Here is a 14685-nt window from a genome sequence, read left to right on the forward strand (position 1 = left end):
CCACAATGGTTTAACCATTTTTCATAGATGTAGTTACGAACAGCCTACCAAGTTTCGCTATTTCCGAGATACGCGTTCCCAGATGCTGGGCCATAGTAACATGCTATTTGTAAGAGTCGCTTACATCGGTGGATTACCTCAACTGCCGTTTGTATCGTCGATATGACAGTTCCCCATTGGTCTCTGTTGCACTAGTATACTTTGCTCACCCTGTCATATGACTGCAGCGTGATCATTCGGCGTTCAGTCTCGCTGTGGGCAATGGTCATAATGTTTTGACTCATACGGAGGGCGGTCAGGAAAAGTCTGTAAAGCTTGTAAGGGTTCTGCAGGGTAGGTGCGATCCGAAATAACTGCCAAGAAAGAACTTGGATACGTCGCGTCGTATCCGAGTCAATTAGCATTGAAGTTAGCCAACCAGAACGCTGAGCGGAAGTTCACGCACCCCGTCAGAAACGCTTAGTGTCAGTTATTCTCATATTGTTGGTGACAGCGCACGCGATAGCTCAGCATTTGGCTCTGGTTCGGCCCTTAATATCGTCATGTCCAAATTTTGTATCGCTCTCTTGTTTGGTTTTAGGAAACGAAACGAAGAACACATTTGGCAACACCGTCTACGGCGGGTCGTTTGGCTTTGCACAAGCAACGGGTTGCTAACTTAAATGCTAGTTAATTCTGAAACGTCGCAATGTATCGAATTTTTTTCTTAACAATAATTTTTCAGCACACCTTACCATGCAACACCCTGAAAAGTTTCTCAGATTCTTTCTGACCATCTTGTATAGTCTGTAATTCATCGGTCCTCATAATGTTGTCACATTGCAGCTCCTTAAGCAAACTCTCCATCTGTAGCACTGAATTCCTTAATGAAAATTACTACAGTCTTGAATTACTGAATGTCTCCAAAGGCCAGCTCATCTGGAAATAAACACGGGAAAGCTGAAAATTAGGCAATAAACACCTAACGACTAGCTGACTAAGTGGCCATGAATTTTCTGCTACAAAATTTTCTTTCCCGTTGTGTTTGTTACCTCCTCATCTTACAGGCCTCTTTTACTGCAGTGATCAGTTACATTGTTCCAGTTTTAGCTTAGTTGCGAGTTTTGCAGAACTCCACAGCTTCCCCCAGATATTTTTGGATTTATTCAGTGCATCTGTTTAAAATGAACGTTTCAGCTCCATAAAACACTAGTATTTGATTATCATATTACAGCTTCTTAGCTTTGTCCATTTTCTGATGCATCTTTTATCGTAAATATCTTGCTGTTTAAGTTTTTGCGGTACTGAATTTCATAAACAATATTTTATATGCTAGTGTCTTAAATGATTTCGCCAAAAAATAGGGAAGCTCTCTCTTTTTTTGGATGCCAAACACTTATGTTTCCTTTTATGACGAGGTACGGATTCTTTCCCTTTCTTTTGTTTCTTTAAGAATATGTACTCGCTGTGATCTGTTGGAATGTTCCAAATCATAATAATAGGTTATTATGCAAGAGCTAATCTGACTACCATGGTAATGGCTCTTCTTAACTTGATTCTTTGTTCCATTTTAACCTTTGATTTGTTCAAGTTTTCGAAAAGTTTTGAGAGGGACAGACGGAAATTAATGGAGACACTCCACCATCTTATCACATTACTGTATGCTGAAAATTTTCCCTGAACCTTACGTTAGATTTTGCACAATCTAGTGTTTGTCTAATAAGTGCACTGACTTTGAGGTCTAGGCCGAACTCCTTTAGATTTTTGAAGGGGCTGTTACGGTCCACTGAGTCATAAGCTTATTTAAAGTCTACGAAGGTGAAAAATTATCCCCTAGGATACATTTTTTATTTCTGAGTAATAGATTCGAAACGAACATATTCTGGCAAGTATGCCTTTGACCTCCAACTGCTTCATATTTACCGAAATTGTTTTAGCATTACAGTTGTCTATGGCCCACTAAGCAGAGCTGTTTTCTAGTTTACTATTATTAAATACTGTACAGTGAAGCGATCATTGTAGTTAGAACTGAAACATTGTAAGATACACTCCTGGAAATGGAAAAAAGAACACATTGACACCGGTGTGTCAGACCCACCATACTTGCTCCGGACACTGCGAGAGGGCTGTACAAGCAATGATCACACGCACGGCACAGCGGACACACCAGGAACCGCGGTGTTGGCCGTCGAATGGCGCTAGCTGCGCAGCATTTGTGCACCGCCGCCGTCAGTGTCAGCCAGTTTGCCGTGGCATACAGAGCTCCATCGCAGTCTTTAACACTGGTAGCATGCCGCGACAGCGTGGACGTGAACCGTATGTGCAGTTGACGGACTTTGAGCGAGGGCGTATAGTGGGCATGCGGGAGGCCGGGTGGACGTACCGCCGAATTGCTCAACACGTGGGGCGTGAGGTCTCCACAGTACATCGATGTTGTCGCCAGTGGTCGGCGGAAGGTGCACGTGCCCGTCGACCTGGGACCGGACCGCAGCGACGCACGGACGCACGCCAAGACCGTAGGATCCTACGCAGTGCCGTAGGGGACCGCACCGCCACTTCCCAGCAAATTAGGGACACTGTTGCTCCTGGGGTATCGGCGAGGACCATTCGCAACCGTCTCCATGAAGCTGGGCTACGGTCCCACACACCGTTAGGCCGTCTTCCGCTCACGCCCCAACATCGTGCAGCCCGCCTCCAGTGGTGTCGCGACAGGCGTGAATGGAGGGACGAATGGAGACGTGTCGTCTTCAGCGATGAGAGTCGCTTCTGCCTTGGTGCCAATGATGGTCGTATGCGTGTTTGGCGCCGTGCAGGTGAGCGCCACAATCAGGACTGCATACGACCGAGGCACACAGGGCCAACACCCGGCATCATGGTGTGGGGAGCGATCTCCTACACTGGCCGTACACCACTGGTGATCGTCGAGGGGACACTGAATAGTGCACGGTACATCCAAACCGTCATTGAACCCATCGTTCTACCATTCCTAGACCGGCAAGGGAACTTGCTGTTCCAACAGGACAATGCACGTCCGCATGTATCCCGTGCCACCCAACGTGCTCTAGAAGGTGTAAGTCAACTACCCTGGCCAGCAAGATCTCCGGATCTGTCCCCCATTGAGCATGTTTGGGACTGGATGAAGCGTCGTCTCACACGGTCTGCACGTCCAGCACGAACGCTGGTCCAACTGAGGCACCAGGTGGAAATGGCATGGCAAGCCGTTCCACAGGACTACATCCAGCATCTCTACGATCGTCTCCATGGGAGAATAGCAGCCTGCATTGCTGCGAAAGGTGGATATACACTGTACTAGTGCCGACATTGTGCATGCTCTGTTGCCTGTGTCTATGTGCCTGTGGTTCTGTCAGTGTGATCATGTGATGTATCTGACCCCAGGAATGTGTGAATAAAGTTTCCCCTTCCTGGGACAATGAATTCACGGTGTTCTTATTTCAGTTTCCAGGAGTGTATTTTTGTGTCGTTTATTGAGTCACAAAATATGACTTCCTTGAACATTTAAATCACTTTTACAAGATACTGATTTTATGGAGTGTTATAAGAGCACTAGTGTTAGAAACACATAAAATCTCTGTACAGTATTACTAAAATAGGTGTTGAATGGAATATTTCTACAATAAACTGTTTCGCCTAACACAGACTATTTCAGTGCTCTTGTCCCCCACAAAATCTACACTATGTGATCAAAAGAATCCGGACACCTGACTAAAAATGACTTACAAGTTCGTGGCGGCCTCCATCGGTAATGCTGGAATGCAGTTTGGTGTTGGCCCACGCTTAACCTTGATGACAGCTTCCACTCTCGTAGGCATACGTTCAACCAGGTGCTCGAAGATTTTTTGGGGAATGGCAACCCATTCTTCACGGAGTACTGCACTGAGGAGAGGTATCGACGTCGGTCAATGAGGCCTGACACGAAGTCGCCGTTCCGAAACATCCCAAAGGTGTTCTATAGTATTCAGGTCAGGACTCAGTTCAGGCTAGTCCATTACAGGGATGTTATTGTCGTGTAACCACTCCGCCACAGGCCGTGCGTTATAAACAGGTGCTCGATCGTGTTGAAAGATGCAATCGCCATCGCCGAATTGCTCTTCAACAGTGGAAAGCAAGAAGGTGCTTAAAACATCAATGTAGGCCTGTGCTGTGATAGTGCCATGCAAAACAACAAGGGGTACAAGCCCCCTCCATGAAAAACACGACCACACCATAACATCACCGCCTCCGAATTTTACTGTTGGCACTACACACGCTGGCAGATGACGTTCACCGGGCATTCGCCATACCCTCACCCTGCCATCGGATCGCCACATTGTGTACCGTGATTCGTCTCTCAACACAACGTTTTTCCACTTTTCATTAGTCCAATGTTTTACGCTCCATACACCAAGCGAGGCGTCGTTTGGCATTTACCGGTGTGATGTGTGGTATAAGAACAGCCACTCGACCATGAAATACAAGTTTTCTCACCTCCCGCCTAACTGTCATAGTATTTGCAGTGGACCATGATGCAGTTTGGAACTCCTGTGTGATGGTCTGTATAGATATCTGCCTATTACACATTACAACCCTCTTGAATTCTTGGTGGCCTCTGTCAGTCAACAGACGAGGTGGGCTATACACATTTGTGCTGTACGTGTCCCTTCACGTCTCCTGTGGTGTGCATACTGTAAGGCCTTCACTACACACACCATCAGATTATTTGACTTGTCGCTCTAAAGAAGTAGGCGAGTGTCAGCAGTATGTCTCGTGGTCTTATCGTGGCGTGTTTATCTTCTGCCGTTAGGTCAGACGATAGAAATGCCACTTGCACGCTTAGAGTAGCAGATTGACGGTGACCAACTTTAAACAGAACTTGATTAATTTTCACACACATTTATTAATATAATAAAAAGCATAAAAATTACTTAACTTGGTTCTGGATGCTATTTACAACTGACAATCTGAAGTTCCTTTGGTATTGGTATGTTAATCTTATTCTCACATATATCTCTGATACTTGAAGAAAGTGTCTATACATTTATCTTCATGGCTATGTACAGGAATATGGTAATCTTATTAGGCGCAGACTGAAACTTGACTATAAACTGGTACAGACTAATGCAGACTGGTACAGACTGGGGCAGACAAATGCAGACTGACTAATCAGAGGTCTGTACACTCGTTATAATACCTCGCGCATTCATGTATCACTGTGCGAGTGTGATCTGCGAGGAGAAAAGGTTCTACATTAGCAGCAATCTCATTGGCTGCGTTACACATGAGTACGCGGATTGGTGGAAGCAGAATTTGGTCTGTCTCTATGGCAGCGCCATCTCGTAGTGCGGAGATGGACGAGCGCTGCGCCTGCGCTGTTGTGCTTAGCGGGGCGCGCTCTAGTGGGAAAGTTGTGTACACACTGACTATGTGGAACTATGTACACAACATCTCCACTTCAGTATGACATCGCAGACAGTGGGCCTAGGGATGTTAAGGAGTGTTGATATCTCGCTTACAGACGTATGACACAATGAAAATCACCTGACCACGTTCAAAGTTCGTGAGTTCTGCAGAGCGCCCTATTCGGCTCTCTGACGATGTCTAATGCCTACTTAGGTCTCAGATATGGAGTACCTGGCAGCAGGTGGCAGCCCAATACACCTAACATGAAAAACCTATGTTTTTGTCCGTATACTTTTGACCACATAGTGTATTAGTTCACTGGGAGTAATGGTGGTTCTTAGTGCCAATAGATCTTATCAAGTTTAATTACTACGAAGTGAAAATGGAATCATACAGAGATAGAACAAAAATGTGTTCATTGATTCTTCTGAAGAGAAACAAGGCATTTAAAGCTGTTTTATGTTGTGAATAAGTAGTGTAAATTTCAATATGCGAAAATTCTGAAATAATTATGCAAGCTGTATTTAGAAAAAACGATTTTTGAATATATTTGTGTCTAACTGATCTATTTCAACTATCTTCAGGTGATTGTAGATGATGAGACTGAAGATAGCTCTGCGATTCTGGATGAGCTTACGAACGAGATGCAAAGTGAACGCCGAAGTCAACGCCGCCTCGTCGTCGTGTCGTGGAGGGGCAGGCACTGCTTCAGCGACACTTGCCGCACAGCCGACATCAGCGGCGACAGCTGGAACGACTTCCTGAACACTAGTGTCGCGTTGAACGGGGACCGCTACGGATGCCGCCTGCAGGACCTGGTGGCGGACGTCGACGCCCTCCAGTCACTGCTGGACGGCGAGCCGGCACTCTTGCTGGCTCTGGCACAGCTGTCGCAGCCTCTGAGGATGGGCCGGGAGTTGGAAACTCTGCCCGCGCACTACGTGCCCAGGAAGCTCGTGGACCAGCGGGTGTTGACGGGCGAGTTTTTCTCCACTCTGGTTAAGATTCGAGAGCGAGAGAAAGAGCACGTCAAAGGTACCAGCAACAACACAATAATTGTGGAGGGGAAGCCCGGAGTGGGCAAGTCGAAGATGCTGTCACACGTGGCGGAAAAAATAAAAGAGAAGGTCCCTTCCTGCTGGCTATTGAGAGTTAATCTATTTAAGTTTTACACAGTTTTAGATGACAGTAAGAACGGTGTGAGTGCTGCGGAAGACATCTTGAGGGGGACAGTGTTTAACGAGGGTGTTCTAGGTGAACTGGAGTACACCCTGCTTAGACACTGCCTGCTGCAGTCCACGCAAGTCGTTTGTCTCGTGGACGGCTTCGACGAGGTGTGCCCCGACTATGTCGACAAGTGTCTCGAGGTGCTGCCTCTGCTGTCTCCACGCAACGGAAAGCTCCTGGTGACGACGAGGCCAGAACCGGTGAAGCTCTTAGAGGCTCGGATGGGAGTGTCGGCACACACGCTGGAGCCTTTCAGTGAATCGGAGCTAGAATATTTCTTCACGAGCCATTCCTCGAAGGGAAACATCCCAGCCGTCAGTGGTCTCGACAAGAACTTGAGGAATCTTCTGAGGATCCCTCTGTTTGCTGAAATGTTTGTAAATCTGTCGCAGAAAATAGATGAGACGTATGACATTGTGACTCTGTACGAAGCTTTCTTCCGAAATAAATTCAGAAGGCTGTACGAGGAAAAATGGGGTGACAACTTTTCCGCTCCCGGGAAGAGGAGAGAGGTCGAGAAGGCGCAGGAGAAGCACGAAGAACAGCTGATGCTCCTCGCGGCGTCGGTTCTGCTGCACAGCGCAGACGTACCGGCAATGTCACCGTCCGATAGGGGAGACTTCGTGAGAGCCGGAATCGTGTACGAGTTCTCCTACAGGAAACCGGAGTTCCTGCACAGGACGTTCGCCGAACACTTCCTCGCCAAGTGGTGCTTCCTCGGGTACGGAGATCGGAGCCGTGCGGAGGTGTACCGTGAGGCCTACCTCAACGAGAGACTGGATTTCTTTCGAGAGTCCTTCGACCGCAGGGCGGCGAGGGGCCGAGCACTGCTGGAGGCGGTGCTGGAGGCCCTGTCGGGTGGCGACGAGGGGGAGATGAGGGCGCTGCTGGCCGGGGGTGCCGACTGGAGGCAGACGGACGCGTGTGGCCGCAACGCGCTGCACCTGGCGGCGGCCCGCGGTTCGCTCCCTCTGCTGCGGCGACTGTGCAGCCGCGCGGGGGAGGGCGCGCTGTCTGCGGAGGACGGGCTGCTCGGGTGGACGCCGGTGAGGTACGCCTGGGAGCGCAAATGCTGGTCTGCTGTGGAAGTGCTGCTGATGGCGGGAAGTGAATTCAGCCACCTGGGGGTCGTGAAGGCGGGGCAGCACGACCCCGTACAACTACAGGCCGCGTTCGAGCAGGGCGGGTGCCGGGCCCTGTACCGGCACATCCTGGAGGTGAAACGTCGCGTACAGAATGACACTTACATCTGTATGGTGCGAGAAGAATTAGAGGTAAATTAAGATGTACCGTGCATTACATGTAACTAATCCAGTACTGCTGGCTGGGAACCTTATTCGGAACCTCGGCCTTTGCAGACAAATGCTGTTACCGACTCAGGTGTGAATGACTCGCACCCCACCCTCGCAGCTTTACTTCCGACAGTACTCTCCCCTACTTTCAAACTCCACTGAAGTTTGGAAGCATACCAGGGATCGGCACTCTCGGAAGAAAGTACACTCCTGGAAATTGAAATAAGAACACCGTGAATTCATTGTCCCAGGAAGGGGAAACTTTATTGACACATTCCTGGGGTCAGATACATCACATGATCACACTGACAGAACCACAGGCACATAGACACAGGCAACAGAGCATGCACAATGTCGGCACTAGTACAGTGTATATCCACCTTTCGCAGTAATGCAGGCTGCTATTCTCCCATGGAGACGATCGTAGAGATGCTGGATGTAGTCCTGTGGAACGGCTTGCCATGCCATTTCCACCTGGTGCCTCAGTTGGACCAGCGTTCGTGCTGGACGTGCAGACCGCGTGAGACGACGCTTCATCCAGTCCCAAACATGCTCAATGGGGGACAGATCCGGAGATCTTGCTGGCCAGGGTAGTTGACTTACACCTTCTAGAGCACGTTGGGTGGCACGGGATACATGCGGACATGCATTGTCCTGTTGGAACAGCAAGTTCCCTTGCCGGTCTAGGAAAGGTAGAACGATGGGTTCGATGACGGTTTGGATGTACTGTGCACTATTCAGTGTCCCCTTGACGATCACCAGTGGTGTACGGCCAGTGTAGGAGATCGCTCCCCACACCATGATGCCGGTTGTTGGCCCTGTGTGCCTCGGTCGTATGCAGTCCTGATTGTGGCGCTCACCTGCACGGCGCCAAACACGCATACGACCATCATTGGCACCAAGGCAGAAGCGACTCTCATCGCTGAAGACGACACGTCTCCATTCGTCCCATTCACGCCTGTCGCGACACCACTGGAGGAGGGCTGCACGATGTTGGGGCGTGAGCGGAAGACGGCCTAACGGTGTGCGGGACCGTAGCCCAGCTTCATGGAGACGGTTGCGAATGGTCCTCGCAGATACCCGAGGGGCAACAGTGTCCCTAATTTGCTGGGAAGTGGCGGTGCGGTCCCCTACGGCACTGCGTAGGATCCTACGGTCTTGGCGTGCATCCGTGCGTCGCTGCTGTCCGGTCCCACGTCGACGGGCACGTGCACCTTCCGCCGACCACTGGCGACAACATCGATGTACTGTGGAGACATCACGCCCCACGTGTTGAGCAATTCGGCGGTACGTCCACCCGGCCTCCCGCATGCCCACTATACGCCCTCACTCAAAGTCCGTCAACTGCACATACGGTTCACGTCCACGCTGTCGCGGCATGCTACTAGTGTTAAAGACTGCGATGGAGCTCCATATGCCACGGCAAACTGGCTGACACTGACGGCAGCGGTGTACAAATGCTGCGCAGCTAGCGCCATTCGACGGCCAACACCGCGGTTCCTGGTGTGTCCGCTGTGCCGTGCGTGTGATCATTGCTTGTACAGCCCTCTCGCAGTGTCCGGAGCAAGTATGGTGGGTCTGACACACCGGTGTCAATGTGTACTTTTTTCCATTTCCAGGAGTGTATATTGCCAAAAAACGGCTTACCCCAGCTGAGGAGATTGTTTCCAAAGTGAATTTTCACTATGCAGCGAAGTGTTTTCTGCCTTCGTTTCTTCCAGGAGCACTAGTTCCAAACGTTATGCAGAATGTCTTCTGTGAAGCTGAGAACGTAGGAGAGACGAAGTGTAGTTGTGAGAGTGGTTTGGAAGTCGTGCCTCAGTAGCTCAGTACATAAGAGTATTTGTCTGTGTGGTGTGCGTACTGTAAGACCTTCGGTACACACACCATCAGATTATTTGACTTGTCGCTCTAACGAAGTACGTGAGTGCCAGCAATATGTCTCGTGGTCTTATCGTGGCGTGTTTATCTTCTGTCGTTAGGTCAGACGATAGAAAAGCCACTTGCACGCTTAGAGTAGCAGATTGACGGTGACCAACTTTAAACAGAACTAGATTAATTTTCACACAGATTTATAAAAATCATAGATATTACGTAACTTGATTCTGGATGCTGTTTACAATTGACAATTTGAAGTTCCTCTGGTCTTGGTACCTTAATTTTTATTCTCCATATCTCTGATGCTTAACAAAGTGTCTATACATTTATCTTCATGGCTATGTACAGGAATATGATAATCTTATTAGGTACAGACTGAAACTTGACTATAGACAGGTACAGACTAATGCAGACTGACTAATTGGAGGTCTGTACACTCGTTATAATACCTCGAGCGTTCAGGTATCACTGCGGGAGTGTGATCCACGAGGAGAAAAGGTTCTACGTTAGCAGCAATCTCATTGGCTGCGTTACATATTAATACGCGGATCGGTGGAAGCAGAATTTGGTCCGTCTCTATGACAGCGCCATCTCGTAGTGCAGAGACGGACGAGCGCTGCGCCTGCGCTGTTGTGCTTAGCGGGGCGCGCTCTAGTGGAAAAGTTGTGCACGCGCTGACTACGTGGAACTATGTACACAACAGTCTGCAAAAGGAAAAGCTTGCAGGTTCGAGGCCCGGTCTGGCTCGCGGTTTTCATTTGCCAAGAAAGGTGCACACTCCGCAATGGAGTGAAATTATGAGGGACATTTAAATGAAAACAGGCTCCCTCCACAATGGGACCGTGCAATGGTTCCATTCAAAAGTAATCATCACATGTATTAAGACAATTACCCCATTGGGAGACAAGATGATGAATTTCAGTTTCATAGAATGTGATCAGTTAATGACAGATTTTGGTTCAAATGGCGCTGAGCACAATGGGACTTAACAGCTATGGTCATCAGTCCCCTAGAACTTAGAACTACTTAAACCTAACGAACCTAAGGGCATCACACAACACCCAGTCATCACGAGGCAGAGAAAATCCCTGACCCCGCCGGGAATCGAACCCGGGAACCCGGGCGCAATTAATGACAGATTCACAACATTTCCCACTCTTGTACTTCCTCGTCTGGCTGAAACCGATGTCCACACATCTTTTTTCAAGTCACCAAAGACTTGAAAATCGCACAGTGAAAAGTCCAGGCTGTACGGAGGATGTTGGAGTGTTTCCTAATCAAATCATTGAAGTGTAGACTTCGTCCGATTGGCAGTGTGGGGATGGGCGCTATCGTGCAACAGGATCAATCCCTCTGACAGCATTCCTGGGAATTTTGACTTTATGGCGCACTGGTTCTCTGCAAGTGTCTTCAGAGCATTGGAGATCAATTGTGATCCCACAGGCGGGGAACTTAATGCGTAGAGGGGCCCTGCGGTTGAAAGAGCAGGTCATCATCACCTTAGCGGAACTTCTGAAAACAGCTTTGGATTTGTTTGGTGAGGTAGATGTGGAATGTTTACACTATCGTCATTGCTGTTTGCCTTTGGCTTGTTGGAATGCTCAAAATGGTTCAAATGGCTCTGAGCACTATGGGACTTAACATCTGCGGTCATCAGTCCCCTAGAACGTAGAACTACTTAAACCTAACTAACCTAAGGACATCACACACGTCCATCCCCGAGGCAGGATTCGAACCTGCGCGGTTCCAGACTGAAGCGCCTAGAACCGCTCGGCCACAACGGCCGGCTGTTGGAATGCTGTTGCATAAAATCGTCCCGTTGCACTGTAATGCCTACTCCCGACGTTGCCAATCAGACGAAGGCTACGCTTCAGCGATTTGGTTGGGATCCCTCTGCACAGCCTGGATATTTCACCACGCGATTTTCTCAACGTTGGTAACGTGAAGAAAGACGTGCATGTACGTCGATTTCAGTTGTGTAAGGGTTCTGGAAGTGTAAGAGTGGGTGTGGTTGTGGAAACGCCAGTAGCCGAACGCATTTTACGAAACAGGAATTGATCGTTTTGTTTCCCAGTGGGATAAATGTCGACGCATGTGGTGAATACTTTTGAATGGAACCATTCCATGTCCCATTGTGGCAGGAGTCCGGATTTCATTGACTACTCCTCATAATAAACATAACTAATATTCTCTTAACACGTGCATGTGTGAATGTCACTAGACCTTTACAATTAGCAATCATGCACGTAATTTTCTCCGCCAATAATAGTGCAGTTTATATGTACGCTGTTTATTACAAAGTGCGATCCCGCCGTAACAGCTGTCACAATGTGAATAAAGTCATCCCATCGAAAACAGACATTATCTTTAGCAGTAGGCGAAGGCCTTGTTAGTTTACACTAAACCAGACTTGAAAGTTGAACCCAGCTTGACACCCGTCTGCACTGTTATCACGAAAAAAGAAGCATGAAGCACCGTGCCCTGACATGAATTAACATAATGAGTCTGAACATAACAGTGACCACCTCAAATAACGTAACATGTAACGCGTTAGTCTGCTAGACAGGGAGGTGAGTCCGACCTGAATCGAATGCGCGTCGCAATAGCGGTCGTGATAAGGTACAGCGACCACCCTGCGCGTGACTTTCAGGCAACTGTCACGGTCGTTTGCGCAAATGCTGCGCTGCTCCCCGAATTTGACGTCCAAGTATACGATATGTACACAGTTAAGGTACGAGAACACACACAAGAGACTTAACAGGCTTCACACACAGAGGGTGTACACGACTTCCTCCACTTAGGCTACCTTCACGACTATGGCGTTAGGAAGAGCATATGCCTGGACTCGAAGTTAAGTAATAAAATAAAATTTTCCAAACTCGAAAAAGCGGGCTTCATAGTAGACAGGGAAACGGAAGAAGAATGATCAGCAGAACACAGACACTCTGCAACTCTGCCTGTGTCTCGTAGACTCGGCAAGACTAATCAGAAATTTAAGACACGTGGATATTTTTTTAAAAATAGATTCGTCATAATATGCTACAAAGATATGTAGTTGCGACCTTAGTGACAGTGGAGGGAAAGTGTGTATCATTATACTGGTATTACGTCGCCCTATCAGCGACAACTTTGGTTTACTTGGTACAAGGTGTAAACGGTATAAGCTACTAAAATTACTCAGGCGGCACATCTCGGTGTGCTTGACAAAAAAGTCTACTGAAATATCGTTGAATCACGTTCTTTATTTTTGTATTCCTAAAAAACAGATATTTATAGGTTTGATGGTAGACGCATTTCTCTTTACATTCTCAACTGATGCGGTCAGAGAAAGGTAACGGACGAACCAGAGAAATGTAAACATTGGATGTGTACGAGACGGCGCGGCGGCTAGGTACTACCGAAACAAGCAATGTAAACGGTCACAGGGTTGTCAAGAACGTGTAATTCGTTTTACATAAACAATGAATTTAGTACAAACAGACGTTTCCTCTTTTACAGCGTTACTATAACGAAGGTTGTGGTACTAAAGAGAAGCTAACATAAAATAAAATGTGTTTCCTTCAGTACAAAATGAACCACTTACCACGTAATTTGTTATGCATTAATTACAATGAACTGTTTCCGATTTTTACAGCAATACCATAACGAAAATTAAAATCAGATTATGTTCCGTTTCTACAACAGTACCGCAATGAAAATGAAACCGAGATTACTTTGCTCCTGTACACAAATATTAAAATAAGTGTTTAAAATGCCCACCATTCGGCATGATGATAATTTATAGCGGAGGGCGCTAAACGGCAAGGTCATCAGCGCCCCCCCCCCCCCTACCCCCCACCATTCGGTTCGACAAATGCCTCATTACGGCGCACCCAATTCGTCGCACTCGTTCACACACATGCACATTTGCCTTTATGGCTCTGGCAACCGTGAAAGTCCTCTGCGTAAGTTTGTCCACATTAATTACTTTCTGAGCATGAATAAGTTCCTTCATATGGCCCAGTGGGTTTAAATCAGGGCTGCGTGCTGTTTATCAATGTGGACGAAAACGTCCTATCCATCGTCCTGGAAATCGTCTATTCAAAAATCTTCGTACTCTGAGACTAACGTGGGATGCAGCACCATCGTTGAGGACCCACATGTTATAACGTACGGAAATTTTTTGGAAATTTGCGGTAAGGTTCTGTTGGACCAAACTGCTGAGGTCATCGGTCCTTAGGCTTACACACTAATTAAACTAACTTACGCTAAGGACAACACACACACCTGCGCCCGAGGGAGGACTCGAACCTCCGACGGGGGAAGCTGGGCGAACCGTGTCAAGGCGCCTGAGACCGCGCGGCTACCCCGCATGCCATTGACTTACAGTTAACGGAACATTTTCTAATAAAGTTGGTAGCTATGTTTCCTATTGAAAGGTTCGGTAATGGTTACCAGTCTATTGTGCAGGTAAAACGTAAGACGGAATAATCTAAGCATCGACTTTATCCGCTCATACATTTACGGAAAAGTGTTGCTACTATTTGGTGTGGATTGTGTACACTCCATGTCTGCATGTTAAGGAAATTAGTTATTCCGTCGCGTGTGAAACACGATTCATCTGTGACGGGTATTTTGTTTACAAAAACATGCTGCGCGCTTTGTAACAAAAACCACACAGCGAATTGTCGTCGCGGGGGGAAATGTTCCTCTTCCAACGTTTGTACGGGTTAAATGTGGTAAGGCCGCAGACGCTCCTCTTTCAAACTGCGACAAACGACAGTGTGCGATACACCCACCTGGCGGGCGATGCTTCTAATACCCTGAGTAGGATCTTCGTGGATGCAGTCGAGAATTTGTTCCTCAGCCTCCAACGTACGTTCTTCGCGTTGTGGGCCTCTGCCATCTGTGTGGGTTAGTAAAGAGCAGCATC

The 14685-nt window shown here is 47.9% G+C and overlaps 1 protein-coding gene across 1 annotated transcript in view; it reads left to right on the forward strand.

Moving 5' to 3' along the window:
• Positions 1-14685, forward strand: part of LOC126106210 (uncharacterized) — an 89057-nt gene that overhangs the window by 49011 nt on the left and 25361 nt on the right. Inside the window, exon 4 of the mRNA XM_049912441.1 lies at positions 5961-7877. Within this exon, the coding sequence (XP_049768398.1) occupies positions 5961-7877 (1917 nt within the window). The remainder of the gene's footprint in view (positions 1-5960; positions 7878-14685) is intronic.

Source organism: Schistocerca cancellata, chromosome 10 (assembly GCF_023864275.1).
Source record: "Schistocerca cancellata isolate TAMUIC-IGC-003103 chromosome 10, iqSchCanc2.1, whole genome shotgun sequence".
Taxonomy (NCBI): domain Eukaryota; kingdom Metazoa; phylum Arthropoda; class Insecta; order Orthoptera; family Acrididae; genus Schistocerca; species Schistocerca cancellata.